Genomic DNA, 19,118 nt, shown 5'->3' on the forward strand with positions numbered 1-19,118 from the left:
ACCTCTACGTTCGGATTCAATTTATGGTTAAGCTCGAATAATGGTGAAACTACTAATAATTTTGAAATACGTAGAATCAAAAACCTAAAAATAGACAGAATGGGGGCTTGTCTGTGTCAATTTGCCACATAATATTATTTGTATTTCATGGCAATTTGAAAATAAATTTCTTAACAGCTTCTTTTAAAATAGAATAAGTTGTAAATAAACTTGAAATTGAAATTCCGTATAATTCGGTCTAAGCTTTAATGTACAATTTTGTTTCTCTATTATTCCTAAAGTAATAAACTTTTGATCAACGAAATCAACTTGCTGTATACAATAATAAATATCTCCATAGAGGAGATCTCGATCTAAATCTTAAATCCGAAAGTAATGTTTAGGAGATCTTACCCTATATCTCATGAAATATCTTAAAAAGAATTGAGAACAAGAACAAAATTCTCAATCCTACGGAGAAATAAATAACTTTATAATTAAAGTTGAAGAAGATGTGGGATGATATAAAAAAATAATATTATGATTATCCTGAGTACAATAGAAATATGAATTTAATTTAAGGCAATTTCTCTCGTGAGGCTTAGATCGAAGCCGCACCTAAAGATACTAAACTCTAAATTTAAATTTTTTCATTTTGTGTTTATCAAAAGATCTTTTGTACGATTTTTCAAGCTTCACCCTAATCCTTGAAACATTCAAACATCGTTAAAAAATAGATAGATGTTGTAAGGAAAAATGTGTTTTATCGTTGTAATTTTGAATATGACAATTTAATATGCAATTTAGCCAGCATGTCTCGACGCAAGGTCTCATATTCTGCCTCGAAAATCTTGAATTTATAATAATTAATAATTTTTTTTTTTGCTTTGAATTAAAACCCCTATTTGTGTTTGTTAGTAATGTTGAATAATGGAATAATCTACCAAATATATTGTAAGGAAATTGAGATACAAATGGCAAGTCAATCACTGGATTTTCTATAGCTTAGTATCAACGCCTTGCCTTACCCTCTTTTCTTGTAGAAAGAATTATTTTTTCTCGACTGTAGGAATTGTCAATTTTCTTGAAACTCCTACGATATGAAAAGAAATTTTAAACATGCTGTATCAATAAACCTCACACTACAATTGAGTTAATTTAATTTATCAATTTTGACAAGTCTTGTTCTATTCCTTCTATTATTTTTCAATTTTTCAAATTAAATTTTAAAGAATCAATAACAACAAATACTCAAGTATATTATAATAAAAAGTGTTTTAAATTGCTGCATCCTCGTAATTAACTTAATAACAGTACTTACATATTAAATACTCAATCTATTATTTATTTATTATAAATTATTTTCCTTATCAATTTTAAAACTTTATATTTTACAACCAACAATTTTTTATCAACAACAACAACAACCAACCAACCATTCAACAACCACAACAATCAATAACCGATCTTCAACTATAGACTTTGTATTCACCATTTGCATTTATAACTTTTCACGATTATTTATACAAATATCAATTCAATTCAAATTTTACTCCTATTCCCCACACAAATATTCAATTCAAAAAATACTTTACCACAACACACAAAATAATTAATGATCAAAGCTGAGTCTATTGATTTTCACCATCATTTACCACCTTATCGATCTTTATTAAATCCAAATGCTAGATATGATTATAGAACTCATCAATTAATACCTTTGAGTCAAAATGATTTAAATTTTTTACATTCAATTTTTAGAAATGGAGGAAGATCTACTCCTTTATTATTAAATGGTGATAATCAATCAAATAAGAATAATAGTAAGAATAATTACAACAACAACAATAAATATAAGAACAACAGTTTTACAAATGACAATATAAATCGTAATAATTCACAATATAATAGACAAAATCATCAACAAAGTCAACGACCCTTATCAAGATCAAGATTCAATAATGCAAATTCCAACTATTGTTATCAATCAAGCCAAAGAGACAATGAGGATGATATAAATGGTCATATGCTTCATGACTGTGGCTCCAATGTTAACACGACTGACTTACCACCTTCCACAGCATCTTCATCTTCTTCAATTAAATCCGGTTCAACTTCAAATTTTTTATTTGCAAATAATAATAGAAATAATCAATCAACTCCTTTTAAAATGAAATATCGAAGTTTATTGAATGATGTTGGAAGAACAATTTCTTTAAGATTAAGTAATAGTAATTTGATTGCCAATACAATTCAACATTCATCAACTATTGGTTCAATTTCAAGATCAAGTACTATATTGGGAACCGCAAAACAACCTACAGTTGATAATATTATCAATTTACCAATTGAAGTATTGGATTACATTTTCTATTTTGTTGATGATAAGAGTGATTATAAAAGTTGTCTTTTTACATGTAAATTGTTTTATCATATGGCAAAACCTTATTGTTATGAAAATTTGGAATTTACTTCAACTTATAGATTTGCTCAATTTATTTCCTATTTAAGATTAAATTCTGAAATTGGTCAATTTGTGAAAAAGATTGATTTATCTGGTATTAAACCGGGATATGATGGAGATGCTGAAATTGAAGAAAGTCAAATTAATGAAACAAATGGAGAAACTGATACAATTGAAACTGAAATTTCACCATCAAATAAGGTTTATGCAGGTTGGAGAGATTGGAAATTTAAAAACAACCCACTTTATACAAATCATCCATCTCCAAATGCGTTATCAAAAATTAGATCAAATGCTTCAAATTCTCAAGTTCTGATTGTTTCTTCTAAATCAAATTCATCTCAAAAATCTTCTTCATCAAAAAAATTTGCAAAACCTTTCAAATATTTTAAATCAAGAAAAAGAAGTAGACCTTTCAATAGTGGTCGACCTAAAACAAGAAAAACTCCAAGATTGGAATATTTAAAACTTCCTCCAAATGCTGCTGTATCCGGTTCAGATAAGTATTCAACCCCTCATCCATATATCAATAAATTCTTACTCAATTACTCAACTTCAAAAGATGTTCCAATTGGGTATATTTTACATATGATTAATCTATGTCCAAATGTAACTAGTTTAAACTTAGGTAATTTATCATTATCCACAGATTATGAAATCACAAGGTCAACAATACATAAATATCAAAATTTTGATCTAATGAATAACTATCCAAAAGATCTTTTATCTAAAATTGAAAATTGTCTGAAATTTGATGGAATTAATAATTTGGTCAATTCAGAAGTTAATAATATTTTCAATAGTCATCATCTTTTCACCTTTAAACCTCATGCATCAAATGTTTCAACTTCTTCATCCATTTATTCAGTAACTACATTTTCAAAACCAATAAGAAAATATAATAGTTTATTACCTCCATTACCACAAACTTTATCTGATATTTCATATTTAAACAAAGGAGATAAAAAAGTTTATCTTTCAGATTTAAATTTAAAATCAATTAATAATACATATTTAAAAAAATTAGATGAAGTTGAAGTTTTAAGAGCAATTACAAGAAATCATGGGAAAAGAGTTTTATCTTATAATTATGATATGAATCAACAACAACAACCTATAGATGCTGATGTATCTGGTAGTTTAAAATATTTAAATTTATCTTCAATGATTTGGTTAAATCGTACATTAATTGAAAAATTTCTTAAAAAATTATTAACTAAAAGATCAAATAATTTAACAGCATATGGATTTTATGATAATGATGAATTTTCTAAATTTGGAAAACATGATTATGATGGAGAAGAAGATAAAGATCATGAATTTCAATCGGATAATGAGTCGGAATCAGATTCAGATTCAGATGAAGATGAAGAAAATAAAATTGAACCAATAGTCTATAAACAAGATTTAATAATTGATTTAACTGATTCAGGAATGTATAAAAATTTATTATGGGCAAAAATTTTAAATTTTAATACTTTAGAAGGTTGTAAATTAGCTAAAAAAATTATTTGTAATGAATTAAAAACACCATTTGAAGAATTTATGATAAGAGAAAGAAATAGAAGAGGAAGACTTGGTGAAAATTATTTAGCTTAAGAAAAGAAATCAAATTCAACCTTATAAATAGATTGATCAGTTCTAGTATACCCCAATATATGAAGTTATTTGCATATATCCCCACTTCTTGTAGTTAACTCTCCTCTTTAAGATGTGATCTTCTCGAATCTCAAGTACTTCTTGTTGTTTTAGTAGACGTCACTATTGGGTGAAAATAAAATGTTCCAGACTTCAGGTCATCACAATTTCATGGATCAGCCAAGACCCAAGTGAAAAAACTTAGCGGCAACCTCCAATCGCAATGGTTTTAAAGCTGGGGTTATAATCAAGAAACTGCTTCCTTGAAAAAACACAAATAATTAATCTCGATCAATTAAATACTAAAATTCTTTTTATATTTTCCAATTTTTTAACCGTTGGATTACATCATAAATCACTAGCTCTATTTTGTTAATGCTAATATTACATATGATAAACCTTTGATAACGGAAATTGGAAATGTGAATTTGATTTAATTGATCTTGGTTGAGAAAAGAAAAAGAAGAAGAAGAAGAAGCTGTAAATCATTGAAGATTTTTTTAGTGTTGTTGTCTAAAATTTATCAAAATTGTTACACAAAAGTCAAATATTAATCTCAGATAGAATTCTTCAAAAGTATTTACTTGTATCATATACTAGTGTTTCATTGATCATTGAATCAGTCAGCCTCAACCACTCAACCATACATAAGTTACTCATCTTTGATATACAGTCTTGCATATAATTCTACGTTCTGTCACCAATGTCCAATTTATCAGCACAATTATCTGCTTTTAAAAACAAAATTAAAAGTGGTCCTTCAGTGGCAGTTGCAAGAAAACCAATAGTGAAACCATCATCTCCATCAAATGAATCACCAAATAAACCAAGTAATAATGAATCATCAAATAATACTATCAAACGATCGACGACTTCAACAGATTCTACTCCAGAAAGAAAAAGACCAAGAATACCTACGACTCAAGAGATGAATGGAGCTCATTTATCTACTCAATTACATTTAGCCGTTGAATTTATCAAAGAACAAGATCAACCTGTTAGCATTTACAAACTACAAGATCATTTATCTATAGATGTTCAAAGATCCCTACTACCGTTATTAAAAGAGATTGATAGAGTTAAATTTAATAGTAGTAATAATACTTTCACATATGTATCACTACATAATATTAAAAATTCAGATGATTTATTAGAATTTTTAAGAAAACAAACTACTTTTAAAGGTACATCAGTAAAAGAATTAAAAGATGGATGGACAGGATGTTTAGCAGCAATAGATGAATTAGAAGAAGAAAATAAAATATTAGTATTAAGAAATAAAAAAGAAAATGCTCCAAGATTAGTATGGGCAAATGCTGGTGGTAAAATAGGTGAAATAACAGATGAATTTAAAAAACAATGGAATGATACAAAATTACCTGAACCAGATATTTTATATCAATCATTAATTGATCAAGGTTTAAAACCTACTGGAGCTGATCCTTCATTAATTAATAAAAAACCTCAACAACAAGAAAAGAAACAAAAGAAAGCTAGACGTGGTAAGATTACTAATACTCATATGAAGGGAATTTTGAAAGATTATTCTCAACTAATGTGACGAATTTTTAGTTTAATAGATATTGCATTGAAAAAAATATGATCAGAAACAAAACTCTTTTCTCAACAGCATTATTAATGCGATCCAACTTCTTTCTTTCATCCTGTTTTAAAACAAGGTCTAGTCTCTCATAATTGATAGAGATATAAGAGATCTTTGGGTCGTGTAATTTGAACAAATATTCGTAAGTATAAATTTTGTTTACGATACTCTACGATTTTTAACAGATTGGCTACAACCACCCTTGAACTAAGACACGTTCCTACAATGTCTAGTATGTACTAATGCCTGAATGGACAGGTTTGAACATGAGTTTGTGAACTTTTGAATTATATACTAACCAATGAAACAGCTGACTTCAATTCAGTTGCAGAAGAATTTTGCAAATTTTATTACAATCAATTTGATAATGATAGATCACAATTAGGTAATTTATATAGACCTGAATCAATGTTAACGTTTGAAACTTCTCAATTACAAGGAGCAAGAGATATTGTTGAAAAATTACAAGCATTACCATTTCAAAAAGTAGCTCATAGAATTTCAACTTTAGATGCACAACCAGCTTCACCAAGTGGTGATATTTTAGTAATGGTTACTGGTGAATTATTAATTGATGAAGAACAAAATGCTCAAAGATATTCCCAAGTTTTTCATTTGATTCCTGATGGAGGTTCATATTATGTTTTTAATGATATTTTTAGATTAAATTATTCATAAAATTGTTTAGTAGAAGGATTGCTAGAGCCATTGTCGTAAAGAAATTAAAATAGCTATTGTTATCTCAATAAATGAACGTATATTTATGAATATTTTAGATTGAAGTAGGGTCAAATTATTTTAAATCTTTAATCGTAAGTTCGATTGTAATAAACATCAAGTAAGAATTTAAAACTATCGCGTACCTCTAACACTATTCTTCTGATAATATTTCAATCAACTCAAAGTACGTACAACCTTTTATTTGAAGAGTTTGGCATGTAAAATGTTAATGTACGGCTGAACGATAAGCCAATTCAATCCTCTTAAAATTCAGCCATCTTATATCAACCTTTCTTTTGCCTCAATATGACAGTTTTAATTGAGCCTTATATTGAGCCATTTAGAGCTATTTCAAACAATTTTTGAACAAATACAGAAAGTGGACGCAAAGATATCTTTAAAAATGAGTTTTTAATTTGAATGAGCGGTATATTTGTGAGTTAAAGAAAGAATCATCACATGCATCAGCTGCATAAAAATTATCTATCAATCTGTTTCTATACTGTTGCACTAATTCAAGTTTCGAGTGTTGTTAATTCATCGATCAATCTCTCGTGGAACCGTGAAAACCAGCACTTTTTATTTTTCCGTGGAGCTGTGAGTGGGACTGTTTTGAGGCAACAATAAGTCATAAATACAAACTTATTTTTAAAATCAAATTATTGAAATGAGGAAGTAGCTTATGAGATTGACTATTACTCATTGGAGAAGTATTATAAACCTTGTTAATCCCGACTTTTTAATGCTTGTTAATTTTTTGGCATTGAAATTATTGAAATTTTGCAACAATTTTAGAGTCAAATACATGTTCTTTTACTTAGCCAGAATAATTTTAACTACAATTTTTTTCCAACTAGACATCCTCAGTGACTATTGAACATTTAAAGGTTTCTGGATATCCCACATGCTTTTAAAATTCACTAGAATTTCTCAACTTAGAAATTGGATTTTGGTATTAAGCATCTTGTACAAGTTCTGGTATGAGTGAACTAATTTAAAAATTATTGAATCTGGAATCAGTTTGATTTCACTTAAAAGCAAGCTATGTATTTTAAAAATTATGGACAAATAGCATCAGAACACATTACAAGTTCTTCTTTAATAAGCGTTTGCCAAATTTTATTGTCTTATCATAGTGATTTGCGATTTCCAAGAAGACGCCGTCCTTTCCACTCATTCACTGAATATGGTTGGTAGTAATAGATTAATTGCTCGTAATTGCAAAGTTTTGTGGTTAGACAATACATTAGACTATCGTCTTTCTGAGTTTTAGTAGTTTGATAAGGTCACTACCCATCGAAGAAAGGTCAGTTCATTGACTTATTGATGCAAAATGCTATAGCTCTAAGATAGAGATAGAGTGAATACCACAAATTTTCATCTTGTGAATACTTATAGTGCCACCTAGGGAAATTCTTGGTCCATTACCAATATTGTATTACATCATTATTACAATAACCGACTTAATGTAAATTTATTGCAAGGATTGTTACTGTTGTAATTCTTTTATCTCGGGAAAAAAGCAAACTGGCTGTAGTATTAATTCGTCTCAAAGTCAAAAATTAGAACGGCTATCATAGTAAAATTATAATAATGGTTTGTACAATGAAAACAATAACATCAGAGGAAAAGTTGATACTTGAGCAGGATCCCATTTCAAAAATGAATCATTTGATTTACGTGTTGTCATGAACTGATGACCTAAAAGTTAAATAGGATATCCATTGCTACGAAATGAGTTGTTTTAAAACATTTATATGATTATTGAAAATCTAGAATGAAAAAATGTTCTAGAGTTACTTGAATATCAGCGAAGTCGGCTTGCGGAATCAAACATAGTTAGAATCACTCTGTTGAACACGTAGGTGGTAAAACATAAAAACTGCACATATGCTGCTTGACAGGTTTTACTCAACTTCAATTATTTTATATTTCTCATTTGTAGCTTGAATCACTCAGCTCTTTTTAAGTCTCAATTCATAATCATCATAGATGAAGATCATACTGCTATCGCTTTTCTGGGCTGTATTGAAAAATAGCATCTTATAACAACAATTCTATGATTCTGAAACATAACGTGGTAGCATCATGCATAGAAAAACATGAAAAATATCATCAACTATACATAGCAAATTCTATTTGCTACTCAAGAACTTTCAGTATGCTTGTTTGATATTAATTCCTACAAGCAGTGGTGGGGTATTCACCTAATGGGTTGATTTCGGAAATGTCCCATGTAACACAAGTAGCATTAAGTAGTAAACATTTTTTCAAGCATTAAGCCTCTATCACAAATATGTTAATCAGAATTCGGGAGCCGTAACTTTAAGTAAATGGGTTGTCTAAATGCAACCTGTTTAATTTGGCCTACTTTCACCAATAATAGGTTTGTCGAAACAATAAATGAATGCTCCAGTAGAATCACGCTAATTATCGAACTGAGTGGCTACAACAATATCTTTTTGAATCTTACTGACAAATGTTGAATATTTGTTGAAGCAACTAGTATACATATTGATGTCCAGAAGTGAATCAGAAGAGTTGTCAGACATTTTACACCTTTCAGCAGAACATGGGATCGTACTTCGAGCAAAAATAATCGAATTATATCATGCAAATTGCAACGTATTCCAGTAGATAGAAGACAGTTCATCAGAAGTACCAACAGATAATAAAAGCTCACCGGCCAAACAAAAACAATCTATCACACGAAACAGAATAAAGCTCAGAATATTTAATGACAGAAATTAAGCACATCAAATAAAGTAAACCCATACTATAGAACAACCAGAATTTCAATTGAATCGAGTCTATGAGAGACAGCACATCAAACGATTGAATCAAATAATGGAAGCACAGAACGTGTAGCATATCAAACAAATGAATTCAGCATATCAAAAAAGCAAAATCTAGCATATCAAAAAAATGAATTCAAGCATATCAAACAAATGAAACCAGGCATATCAAAAAAACAAAACCAAGCATATCAAACAAATGAATTCAGCATATCAAAAAAGCAAAACCTAGCATATCAAATAAAGGGAATAAAACATATCAAACAAACGGAATTAGCATATCAAATAAATGATTTCAAGCATATCAAATAAATGAAATCAGCATATCAAAAAAGTAAACCCTAGCATATCAAATAAACGAAATCAAACATATCAAAAAGCAAAACCTAGCATTTCAAAAAAGCAAAACCGAGCAAATCAATGATTTCAAGCATATAAAATAAATGAAAGCAGTATCAAAAAAACAAAACTAAGCGTATCGAACTGGAGATTCCAAGTATATAAATCATATGAAACCCAGCAACAAACCTGTGAATTGTTTTCAACAACTTAGACTACATATCAAACAACAAAAATCACGCTCAACTTGACAATGTCACCAGATCAGATAAATTAAATGTAACTGATCAGCTAAGTCAAAATTTTAAAACGAATATACACAAACAATTTAAGGGACGAGCATAAACAAAACTAGGTAAATCAAACATACTAAACTTTGTGAGCAATCGAATGGAATTTCAAGATACAAATTGATGCATGTCATTCCGAAATAAATGTCTCCAAAACTCTTCACAAATGTTCCAATTAAACATTTTAGTACTGGAACACTCGGCATGGGTCAAGTTCATGCCTGAAATTCATAAATTCATACCTCACAAACGTATCAGGTAGGTAATACTTTTTTCTTAATAAAATCAAAAGTATGTATTTATTTTACAGGCCAAATCATGTAGGACATTAAGCAGAACTATTGCTCGTACAAAACAATAAAGAACTCAGGTAAAATGATTCAACGTTGACCATTTACGTCGAAAAATCTGATTTACATTATGCAAATAAAAATAGCATGTCAATTGTAGTCCGAATTGATGTGAAACAAGTTGGAAGAATAATCATTGAGTCACTTATTGAATTTTTTAAAGCATGATACTTAATTCAGTTAGATGGTAAACAAGTTTATGCATTACTTAACTACTTTGATCGTATATATGGTATAGTTTGCGGCGGAATTTTGCATTAGAACTTGTTACATAAAGATAGAGATGTCCAATTTCATTCTTTTGTTTAAAAAACGTTTCTTCGCTGTAATTGCAATGCTTCATGAGTCGTTGGTTAATTACTTGCACTATATTTTACATTTAGTAATAATGTTGTTTCTGACACATTATAAGTATAAAGCTTACCAATTTTTACGTGTTTGGGATTTGTAACATCAATACTTGCTTTTAGAAAATCCGAAACCCTCCCTTGTTCTCTTTGGTTAAAGCTCAGGTTCGGATTTTGCACATGTTTTCTTTTCTACCGTTAAGTTAGTTGGAGGTAAAGTTAGGAATGAATAGTTTTTGTATCTGAAAATTGCGTTAGATACGGCGCAATTTTACTCTTTTATAATTTAAGGTTGTTTTACTTTCTTTCTATATCATTACGATAACGAAGTGTTAATGAAAAGCGCTAGACTTTCAGTTTGTGGCTCAAAAATTTTGTTCCATAACATTTCTGTTGTGTTTATTTATTATTGAGAATGCTCGTATTTACCCTGAGTTGAAGTTTGTATGAGGCTGGTATTTTGTTTTTACATGAAAAGGGTTAAAGGTATGTTTTGCTCTAAAAGAAGTTGGCTTCTTATGTTTTGTTCTTTAATTCGTCACGAAAGCGTTTTCATGTTTACCGTTCCTTCTCACATGATTTTGTCTTTTCAGCCACATCATGATTGTATAACTGTACTGGCGTTTGGTTTCCCTGGTGTTAAGATTTTAAACCCTAAGGCATGAGTTATCAACGCTGTGACGTTTAGGTCCTTAGTCTAGCTTGATAATTGGTCGGCTGTTGCTCGCATGCAAGTGGGATTTTGTCAATAATTTGACTCCGTCCCATGCAAATTCAAGAGATTCGTATGTTACTGGATAGAAAGCACCATTCTCTTTTTATTTTCTTTGTTATCTTGTTGGAAGTTTTGTTTTATTGCTTCCGGTGATTGAATGCAGTCTGGATTTACCTCGTTTTGCGTTTGATTTATGAGATAATTCATTAATTTGTTTTGTGAAGCGTTTTGTATGCGATATACTATATTTTCAGGTAAATTTGGTTTGGTATAGCGACAGTCATTTGTTTATTTTTTTTAAACAAATTAATTTGTAGCCTCACGTAATAATTCTGGTGAGTTTTTATGTATCCTTAGAATTTTGTTTGTTGAGTTTCACACAGGTACGTTTGCTATATCTCAATTCTGTATTCAAATTGGATGATATAAAGTCAATATAGAGCTGTACAGTGATGTAATTATATATTATGTCATGTTTGTCTCCTGTCCAGTCGATTGATATGGAATATTTCATCGCTATACTAAGCATAGAGGAATTTACCAGTTGTAAGCTTATTATGTACCAACGTTGCCATTCCTTTTGTTTTAGTATCATCTTTCATTTCATTTGTTCCATGAGAAGAAGATTAAATCATTTTCCAACATGACTTTTTCAAAAATGATTTTACTTCTGGGTATGTTTAATTTTTGTGGCTAAGTGGTTTGTTGTATTAAGAATTCAAAATAAAAGTAGATAATATAACTAATTTATTGTGACAACGACTCTGCAATTAATCTATAATTACATTATCCAATAGTCATTGTCACAATAGATAGTTATATCATCCAATTTTATTTTGATTTCTTCAAATAAACTACTTCGCCACAAATGTTCATTTGCGGGAGACCTTGATTTGTAGTATTCTGCTTCAGGTGTTGATTGAGCAACTTCTTTTTGTTTGTTGGTCCTCCATGTTAATGGACCATTATTATATTACAATATATAACCTTCTGTGGATAAACTTGTATTCTTATTATCAGACCAAATTAGATCACAAAAACTAACCAATAAATTAAACCTGGAAGGTGAATATTTAATTCCAATAATGTACTAATAACATGTTTGGCAGCAGCTTCATCTTGCTTAGGTTGACTTAAATCACGTGATACTTGATTCACAGCATATGCTAAATCAAGCCTAACTGTATTAGTTAAAAATAACAATTTTACCACAAGACTTCTAAATTTCATAACTTCCTTAGGTTCTAATATTTTCAATTGTTCACCGGATTCCATGTTCAGACTTGTATTAACAGGAGCTCCAACTGATTTCATGTTATCAGCAACACCTCTTGATTTTTACATATCATCAATATAATCAGTTGCAGCTATTCCGTTAGTAAATTTCTTATTGCCTCCCACAATTGCAAATAACATTTTCTACCGCACATTTAGTATTAGGTTTTACTTCTTTGAGTGGAGAACATTGCATTTTTATTCGTCGTTCTGCTAATTCGATATCTTTAATTGGTTTATATGGTAATGAATCATTAATTGCTTAACTGGATTTGAATGAATAATCTAATTTAAAATCTTCTTTACAAGCACGGTATCGTATGACAGATTGTGGATTAGTTAATAAATATCTTGGACTAAATATTTTTGCAATTGTGGAAGGCAATAAGAAATACACTTATGGAATAGCTTGTTTAGAAGTATTTGGTACATAATCTGAGGTAGTACTAAAATGCAAGTTCTAATCTTGATATCATCTTTACTCATTTGTATTTTATTTAGAGCTTGACATTGTTGTGGTATGTAGTTTTAATCTCAATTTTTGATGTTCAGGATATTTTCTTTATTATGCATAAGGCTTGTTTAGTCCAGTATGGACGAGTGACATAGAATATTTTCCTTGTCATAAACATAATAAACCCGACAAACATACCAAACTCATATAAGACTGATTTCGTTGATCTCAACATTTACAATTTAGTCTAGGAGCTAGATTTGCAATTTCGATGAAAGGCTTACGAGCTAGAACTAGAAAAACCTTGAGAATGTTGGATGACCCAATCTAGCATGTCAATTGGCAATATGATGCCTCATATTATAAACGGATCACTAATACTATTTCTCAGCAACAATATTAAAATCTTGCTGCTATTACAATGCATCTGAAATAATTAGGATATATGATAGTTGTCACTGCATTTAGAGCTTCATCTGTTTTATTCTTTGAAACCAATGGAATTCATGTCAATAATCGTAATTAATTGGATTAGACCTTTGTTAGAACAACATGGTTATATGAATTTGATTGGTGTATTTGTTATCGGTATAACTACACAAGAAATTAGTGCCAGCACCACCGTTTCTTTTATGTGCTACATCATCAGTAACATCAATCATTATTACAGATGGAGAGAACTTGATGTTATGGGAAGAGAATTCAAATATTGCTGTGAAAATAATAACATACAGCATATTGCAACCCCAAGTGACGACCCTATGTCAAACGGAAGGGTTAAAAATATAAATGAATCAATTGAGAACATTATAGGTGGACTCACTCATGCTACTTTCATAGAATGGGATTGTATTTATATAAGGCATTTCATACTCATAATGAGAGGCCGTCAAAATTTAATAGATCATCCTATTATTTGGCATTAGGTGTAACTCATGATGGACCCAGTACGGGACTTTGACACTCAAATCTTCAAAAAGTTGGATCACAAATGGACAAGTCTCAACAAGAAAAGGGATTCAGAGATCAATTATACTAGAATTATATGAATTAGAGGAAATGGAACAGAACAGAAATGAACACATTGATCTAAAATTTAGGAAAATACTATTGAAAAAACTGATGAAAGAATATTACGGTGATCCTGCAAGCTTTAGTACAATGGGGGGGCGTTGTTTCTACTGTCTATGATTTTTGACTGGAAAGGTGACCAAGAGCTTGAAAATATTGTTTCAGAAGTCATTGTTACGAGTGGTGATGAAAATGGTTTGAACTGAGTTTCCTCAATGGGATGATGTGTAGTGTAGCACCAGAATCTATAAAAAAATTGCACTGATTTCAGTGAATTCTACAAAGAAAGTTATTCAAAATCGAATTACCACCTGACTTCGCTCCCCACACGAGGCATGTTCTAAAAGCACTTGTATTGGTGCAACTCACGTTTCAGTTGCTAAAGATATTAGCCTTCGATGCAATTTATGCAGTTGTCATCCGACTTCACTCACTCCGAGTATCTACTATTCTATTTGCTAAGTCATCCTATTCAAAATTTAATTCCTGAGGAAATTTAATTCCTGAGGAACTTGCATGAATTGAGCACATTGATCAAGAGTATATAGTTAACAGTGGTAAATATAAAGTCCATTAAAGTACGTTAAGATCAACATATTTACTTCCAATTTAATAGGAGAATCCACTTAAATTAATTCATTTTCATATCCATATTCTAAGCGACAAGGATGTGAGGGTATTCTCAATCTTAACTAGAGGTTTTGATAGTTCTTCCGTATTAACTGTTTTGTGCAGAATCTGTTACGAAGGAAAAAGTTTTGCGGTGCAACAAACACATCTAAACAAGTCTTTGCACCACCGTGTGTTTTTACTATGATTTTATTGTTTTTTGTCATGCCAGCTTGCACAATTTTGATATGCCAATATTTTGATATGCTAGGCTTCTTCGTTTGATATGCTAGATCTTCTTTGTTTGATATGCTAGATCTTCTTTGTTTGATATGCCAGATCATCTTTGTTTGTTATGCTGGATCATTAGATTTTGTTATGCTGAATCATTAAATTTTGTTATGCTGAGTCGTAAGATTTTGTTATGCTGAGTCGTATGATTTTGTTATGCAATACCACTTTTTGTTATGCTAAACCATCAATTTTTGTTATGCTAAAACATCAATTTTTGTTATGCCAGACCATCACTTTTTGTTATGCTAATTCATTAATTTTTGATATGCTAGTCTACCAGTTTTTGGTATGCTAAGCTACGGGTTCATGATATGCTAAAGTATTGCTTTATCTCCGTCAACTTTTTCAATAAACTAGTTGGATTCGTCGTATACTCATAAGCTTCTGAAGAGAAGTCGTGTTGAAGGAAGGAGCTAAAACTGAGTCTCCAGATTTTACAGATAAAGCGAAAGTTTTGACAGCATAGTTTAACATCTCGGCTGACATAAAATTGGGATTCATCAATTCTGTACAAAATTATATTAATATTGATTTCCTTAATCAATTAGGGTATCTTTCTACTTCGTTGACTAGTCTCTATTTCTCTTTTTATTTGATCAACGAAAATATAGTTCTACCACCTAATACAAACAAGCTGCAAAAGTACCAGGTAACTCAAAATGCAAAAATTTTGGAAATATACTTTGACTCTGTGTGAATAAGCTCTTCATCAACAAGGGTGATTGATATAAAAATTTTAACTCATTATGGTGATGATTAATTAAATATTATTTAAACATATTATGGTGGTGGCTTCCTACTATAGTTTGTAAGTTTATGAGTGCATAAGCCAGTACAAAGTGCTTGTAAGCTCTGTGATTTGTCACGTTGCTAGAATCTACTTATCAGTTTCTGTATGTGACGTTTTACTTGCTTTGACGTTTAAACTTAGATCATGTTGGTATGTTTTCAAGATGATGAATGATTTTTCATAATGAAAACTTATTCAAATTAGAGATGATCCATATATATAGCATCATCCAAAAATAAATGAGATATTATACAGCTCTGCTTCTGTAGTAATTGGAGCTTAGTATTTGAACTCAATTATCACGTCCTTTTTGAAGATGATATTTGAACCATTGATATCTCAACTATATGATATTTCAAAAATATAATTATTGAGAACACACTATCCACTGATTGAAGCATTAACTAAAGATAAGGACTATCCGATCTCAATACTTTTAATGAAATTGAGCTGATGTCGTTCATTAATCATCGTCAAGTCAATTGCCTAACTATCTGAAAAATTATTAATTAAATATGGCCAAACCTAAAATTTGGCAATACAAACAACGGTCTTCCCTTTAGTTTCCTTAGATCCCTTGAGCTATTAAAGTGAAGTGGTTTTGACAAACGTTAGCACAAACATTGAACTTTTCGTCTTTATCAATAAATTCCATTATCTCCTTTAGTACCGGTTGAGCACACTGGAATATCTCAATTTGCCAGGTTGATGTATACATTACATTGGTTTCATGTACATCATGTAATACTGATTTCATCTTCTCTATTCTCTTCATGTGTGTAACATCTTTGGTGATTAACTGCTAACTCGGGAGAGTAATAAAAACATCAGTTAAAAATGTAATTCACCCTTTGTTGGTATTCTGAGCCATTTACAAAGTTCGAGTTATCGTCAATTAATTGATTCAATGAGTTTAATTAGGTTGCGAACAAGTGATGCAAGAGCGAAGAATCAGGGGGTTGGAATACATATTCAACTACAATTATCACAAAGTGTTATTTATTATTTGTTTTTAAGATTCAGGCTTGAGCCATTCCACTTGATTGTTGACAAAAGTACATACTTCTTCCATGTCATGGTCTTTAAAATGTTCAAATTTATACTTATTAATACAAAGGACATCTTTCATGTGTAGCCATTGCTCATATTCAAAATCTGTTTTTACAATTTCCTCTTCACCAAGGTTATTGATCACAGTTTTGTCATAATGCATTTTGTCATATAATCTATATTTTAATCTCTTCTTCGTAGCGTCATAGATATCATCCTTAACCATGTAATTTAATGGGTCTAGCTTTGGATAATTACAGTGCAATGCAAAAATGGGCACATCGTTGTGACTATTGAATTCTTTTTCCGCTAAAGCCTTGAGTTTTGTTATTTGATCAGGTATACTCAAAGTTCGACCACTTTTGTCAAATGCATCAACTACTAGTTCATTAAATAGTTTCTCGTCGACTAACGGATTCTTTTGAGCCATAGCGACTCCTTGGAACCCACCGTCTGCTTTGAAATAACCAGGTGATAGGATGAATGATTTAACCTGGTAGTATGGTTGTTGATTAACTATCGCAGCAGTGACAAAAGTGTCTTTATCACCTTCTCCTTGCTCACCAAGCGAAAATAATTTGTAAAATATATCAGGACCATAAATGTTATAGTACAATGACAACAATATTGTTTTCCCATGTGTGGCTTTATTAATCATTAGTTGACCAGATTCTGTAGATAAATCCGGAATAGCATTTTCTAAATCATGATAAGGAATTTCATCAGTCTCTTCAACATTTAAAGCCCCTGGAGAATTTACCGGTTCAAATAATGGGAATCTATCATATCTTACTCTTTTACCTTCATTCACTTGAATATCTGCAATATCATAATACTTTGGAAAGATTGTTCTTTTCCAATAATCAGGCCAGGTTATCATACCATATTTCTGGTATAGTTTACTTTTAAATACAAGATCTGGGTTTGAAACTAACATGTTATCTGAATCCAATAATAAAATATTTTGAAAAGATGATATTGCTAAAGCTATTGACTTAAACTGAAAAGATTTAAGTTTTCTTCCTTTCACGGTTGTTTCTCCCAATTCCTCAGGAACAACTATACATTTGGCTCCAAGTTCGGGTAGTAATTTGTCACAATATTCTCTTTCCCTTTCATAGTCTTCCTTCTTGGGCATTACTACCTCGATTGGTAACTTTGATCCCGTCTCCTTCAAGGACAATATAGCAAGATAGGTCAACCATGAGAATTTTGCCCCACCTATGAAAACGACACCAGTAGAACCTTTTTTAAATATATAGTCAGGTATAGCGTTTGGTAAGTCTTCAACGACACGTTTATGTTTCTTCTTCAATGACGCCACTACTTCATTTGATATTTTGGCCCTAGATAACAACGCTTTTTTTGTTTTTGAATCATCCAAATGTTCCAGTTTATCTGTATAGTGTATAAGTGGCCCATCACTGCTATCCATTTTGTTTGAATCAAAACCTTCAAAAATACTATTCCAAAATTTATGCTTTTTGCTATCTTTTTCAAGACCAGGATTTGAAGATAAAGGTATAGTCGGTTTGTGATTCTGGTCATCATTTAAATGATTGTGGAATTCAGATAGTTGTGGGTTGGTTGCAAGAGTCTCCTCATCATGTATATCATTAATGTTATATGAATTGATGTTTGTATTTATTAGCGATCCGAATAAAATTAAAGTTAATACTGCAATGACTAACACTTTTATCCTATGTCTCGATAGTTTTTGTAGATATATCCCCTTCATTTTTTGATGTAAGTTTATCTTCTATTTGTATAATTTCTGACGTGAAAGATAAGCAAAATGATGAAGATTTGATGACTGATGTTATTTTGCTTCAAAACAAGTGTTTTGAGTGTGATCTCAACGATGAGCCCAAAATTTTTAGTAAAGTAAGTGTGAAGTGTGTAGTCCTGCCTTATATTTAGACAAAGATATCTGAATTAAATATTTTCTGAGTTTATAAGAATTGATTGATGCTTGATATTAGTTTGGTGTAGACGTATTATTATTATTTTTTCGATATTTTTTTCACTATTATGTACAGTTTAAGTTATAAAATTAGAGTGGAGATAAAGTAGAGACTTTGAGCAAAACACGTTCAATGCAACGAGTGTCAGAGAATAGGAGCATCAATGTCAAATTGAGAAGGACAATTTCAATTCAGTCTCATGATTGTCTAGTGGTATGCTAATAAGTCTTCCTATTGATTTTAAAGTATACTGCAATCAACTTAACACGATTATAAAGTATTACACAAAAGCAATGTTTAAAAAATTCATAATCACCAAATGTTTCAATATTACTCGAGTCCTTGATTAGCATCAATTAAGCGTTAGGTAG

The 19,118-nt window shown here is 30.5% G+C and overlaps 6 protein-coding genes across 6 annotated transcripts; 4 read left to right on the forward strand and 2 right to left on the reverse strand. All coding sequences in view use genetic code 12, as the record gives it.

Annotated features, from left to right (window-relative positions):
- Positions 1-1,594: 1,594 nt before the first annotated feature.
- Positions 1,595-4,042, forward strand: KGF55_002673 (uncharacterized protein; the record flags this gene model as incomplete). Its single annotated transcript, XM_051757382.1, has 1 exon — positions 1,595-4,042. One exon carries the CDS (start codon positions 1,595-1,597, stop codon positions 4,040-4,042), a length of 2,448 nt encoding a protein of 815 aa, XP_051614934.1.
- Positions 4,043-4,784: 742 nt separating this feature from the next.
- Positions 4,785-5,642, forward strand: KGF55_002674 (transcription factor TFIIE subunit; the record flags this gene model as incomplete). Its single annotated transcript, XM_051757383.1, has 1 exon — positions 4,785-5,642. The coding sequence occupies one exon, from the start codon at positions 4,785-4,787 to the stop codon at positions 5,640-5,642; it is 858 nt and encodes a 285-aa protein (XP_051614935.1).
- Positions 5,643-5,909: 267 nt separating this feature from the next.
- NTF2 (Ran GTPase-binding protein) lies at positions 5,910-6,362 on the forward strand (the record flags this gene model as incomplete). The annotated part of the gene is made up of 2 exons (XM_051757384.1): positions 5,910-5,916; positions 5,995-6,362. The coding sequence occupies 2 exons, from the start codon at positions 5,910-5,912 to the stop codon at positions 6,360-6,362; spliced, it is 375 nt and encodes a 124-aa protein (XP_051614936.1).
- A 5,904-nt stretch (positions 6,363-12,266) lies between these two features.
- On the reverse strand, positions 12,267-12,554 carry KGF55_002676 (uncharacterized protein; the record flags this gene model as incomplete). Its single annotated transcript, XM_051757385.1, has 1 exon — positions 12,267-12,554. One exon carries the CDS (start codon positions 12,552-12,554, stop codon positions 12,267-12,269), a length of 288 nt encoding a protein of 95 aa, XP_051614937.1.
- A 912-nt stretch (positions 12,555-13,466) lies between these two features.
- KGF55_002677 (uncharacterized protein) lies at positions 13,467-13,895 on the forward strand (the record flags this gene model as incomplete). Its single annotated transcript, XM_051757387.1, has 1 exon — positions 13,467-13,895. One exon carries the CDS (start codon positions 13,467-13,469, stop codon positions 13,893-13,895), a length of 429 nt encoding a protein of 142 aa, XP_051614938.1.
- Positions 13,896-16,745: 2,850 nt separating this feature from the next.
- Positions 16,746-18,521, reverse strand: MNN23 (Mnn23p; the record flags this gene model as incomplete). The annotated part of the gene is made up of 1 exon (XM_051757388.1): positions 16,746-18,521. One exon carries the CDS (start codon positions 18,519-18,521, stop codon positions 16,746-16,748), a length of 1,776 nt encoding a protein of 591 aa, XP_051614939.1.
- Positions 18,522-19,118: the final 597 nt, after the last annotated feature.

Source organism: Candida pseudojiufengensis (genome assembly GCF_024610245.1).
Source record: "Candida pseudojiufengensis strain CBS 10847 chromosome Unknown scaffold5, whole genome shotgun sequence".
NCBI lineage: Eukaryota > Fungi > Ascomycota > Pichiomycetes > Serinales > Debaryomycetaceae > Lodderomyces > Lodderomyces pseudojiufengensis.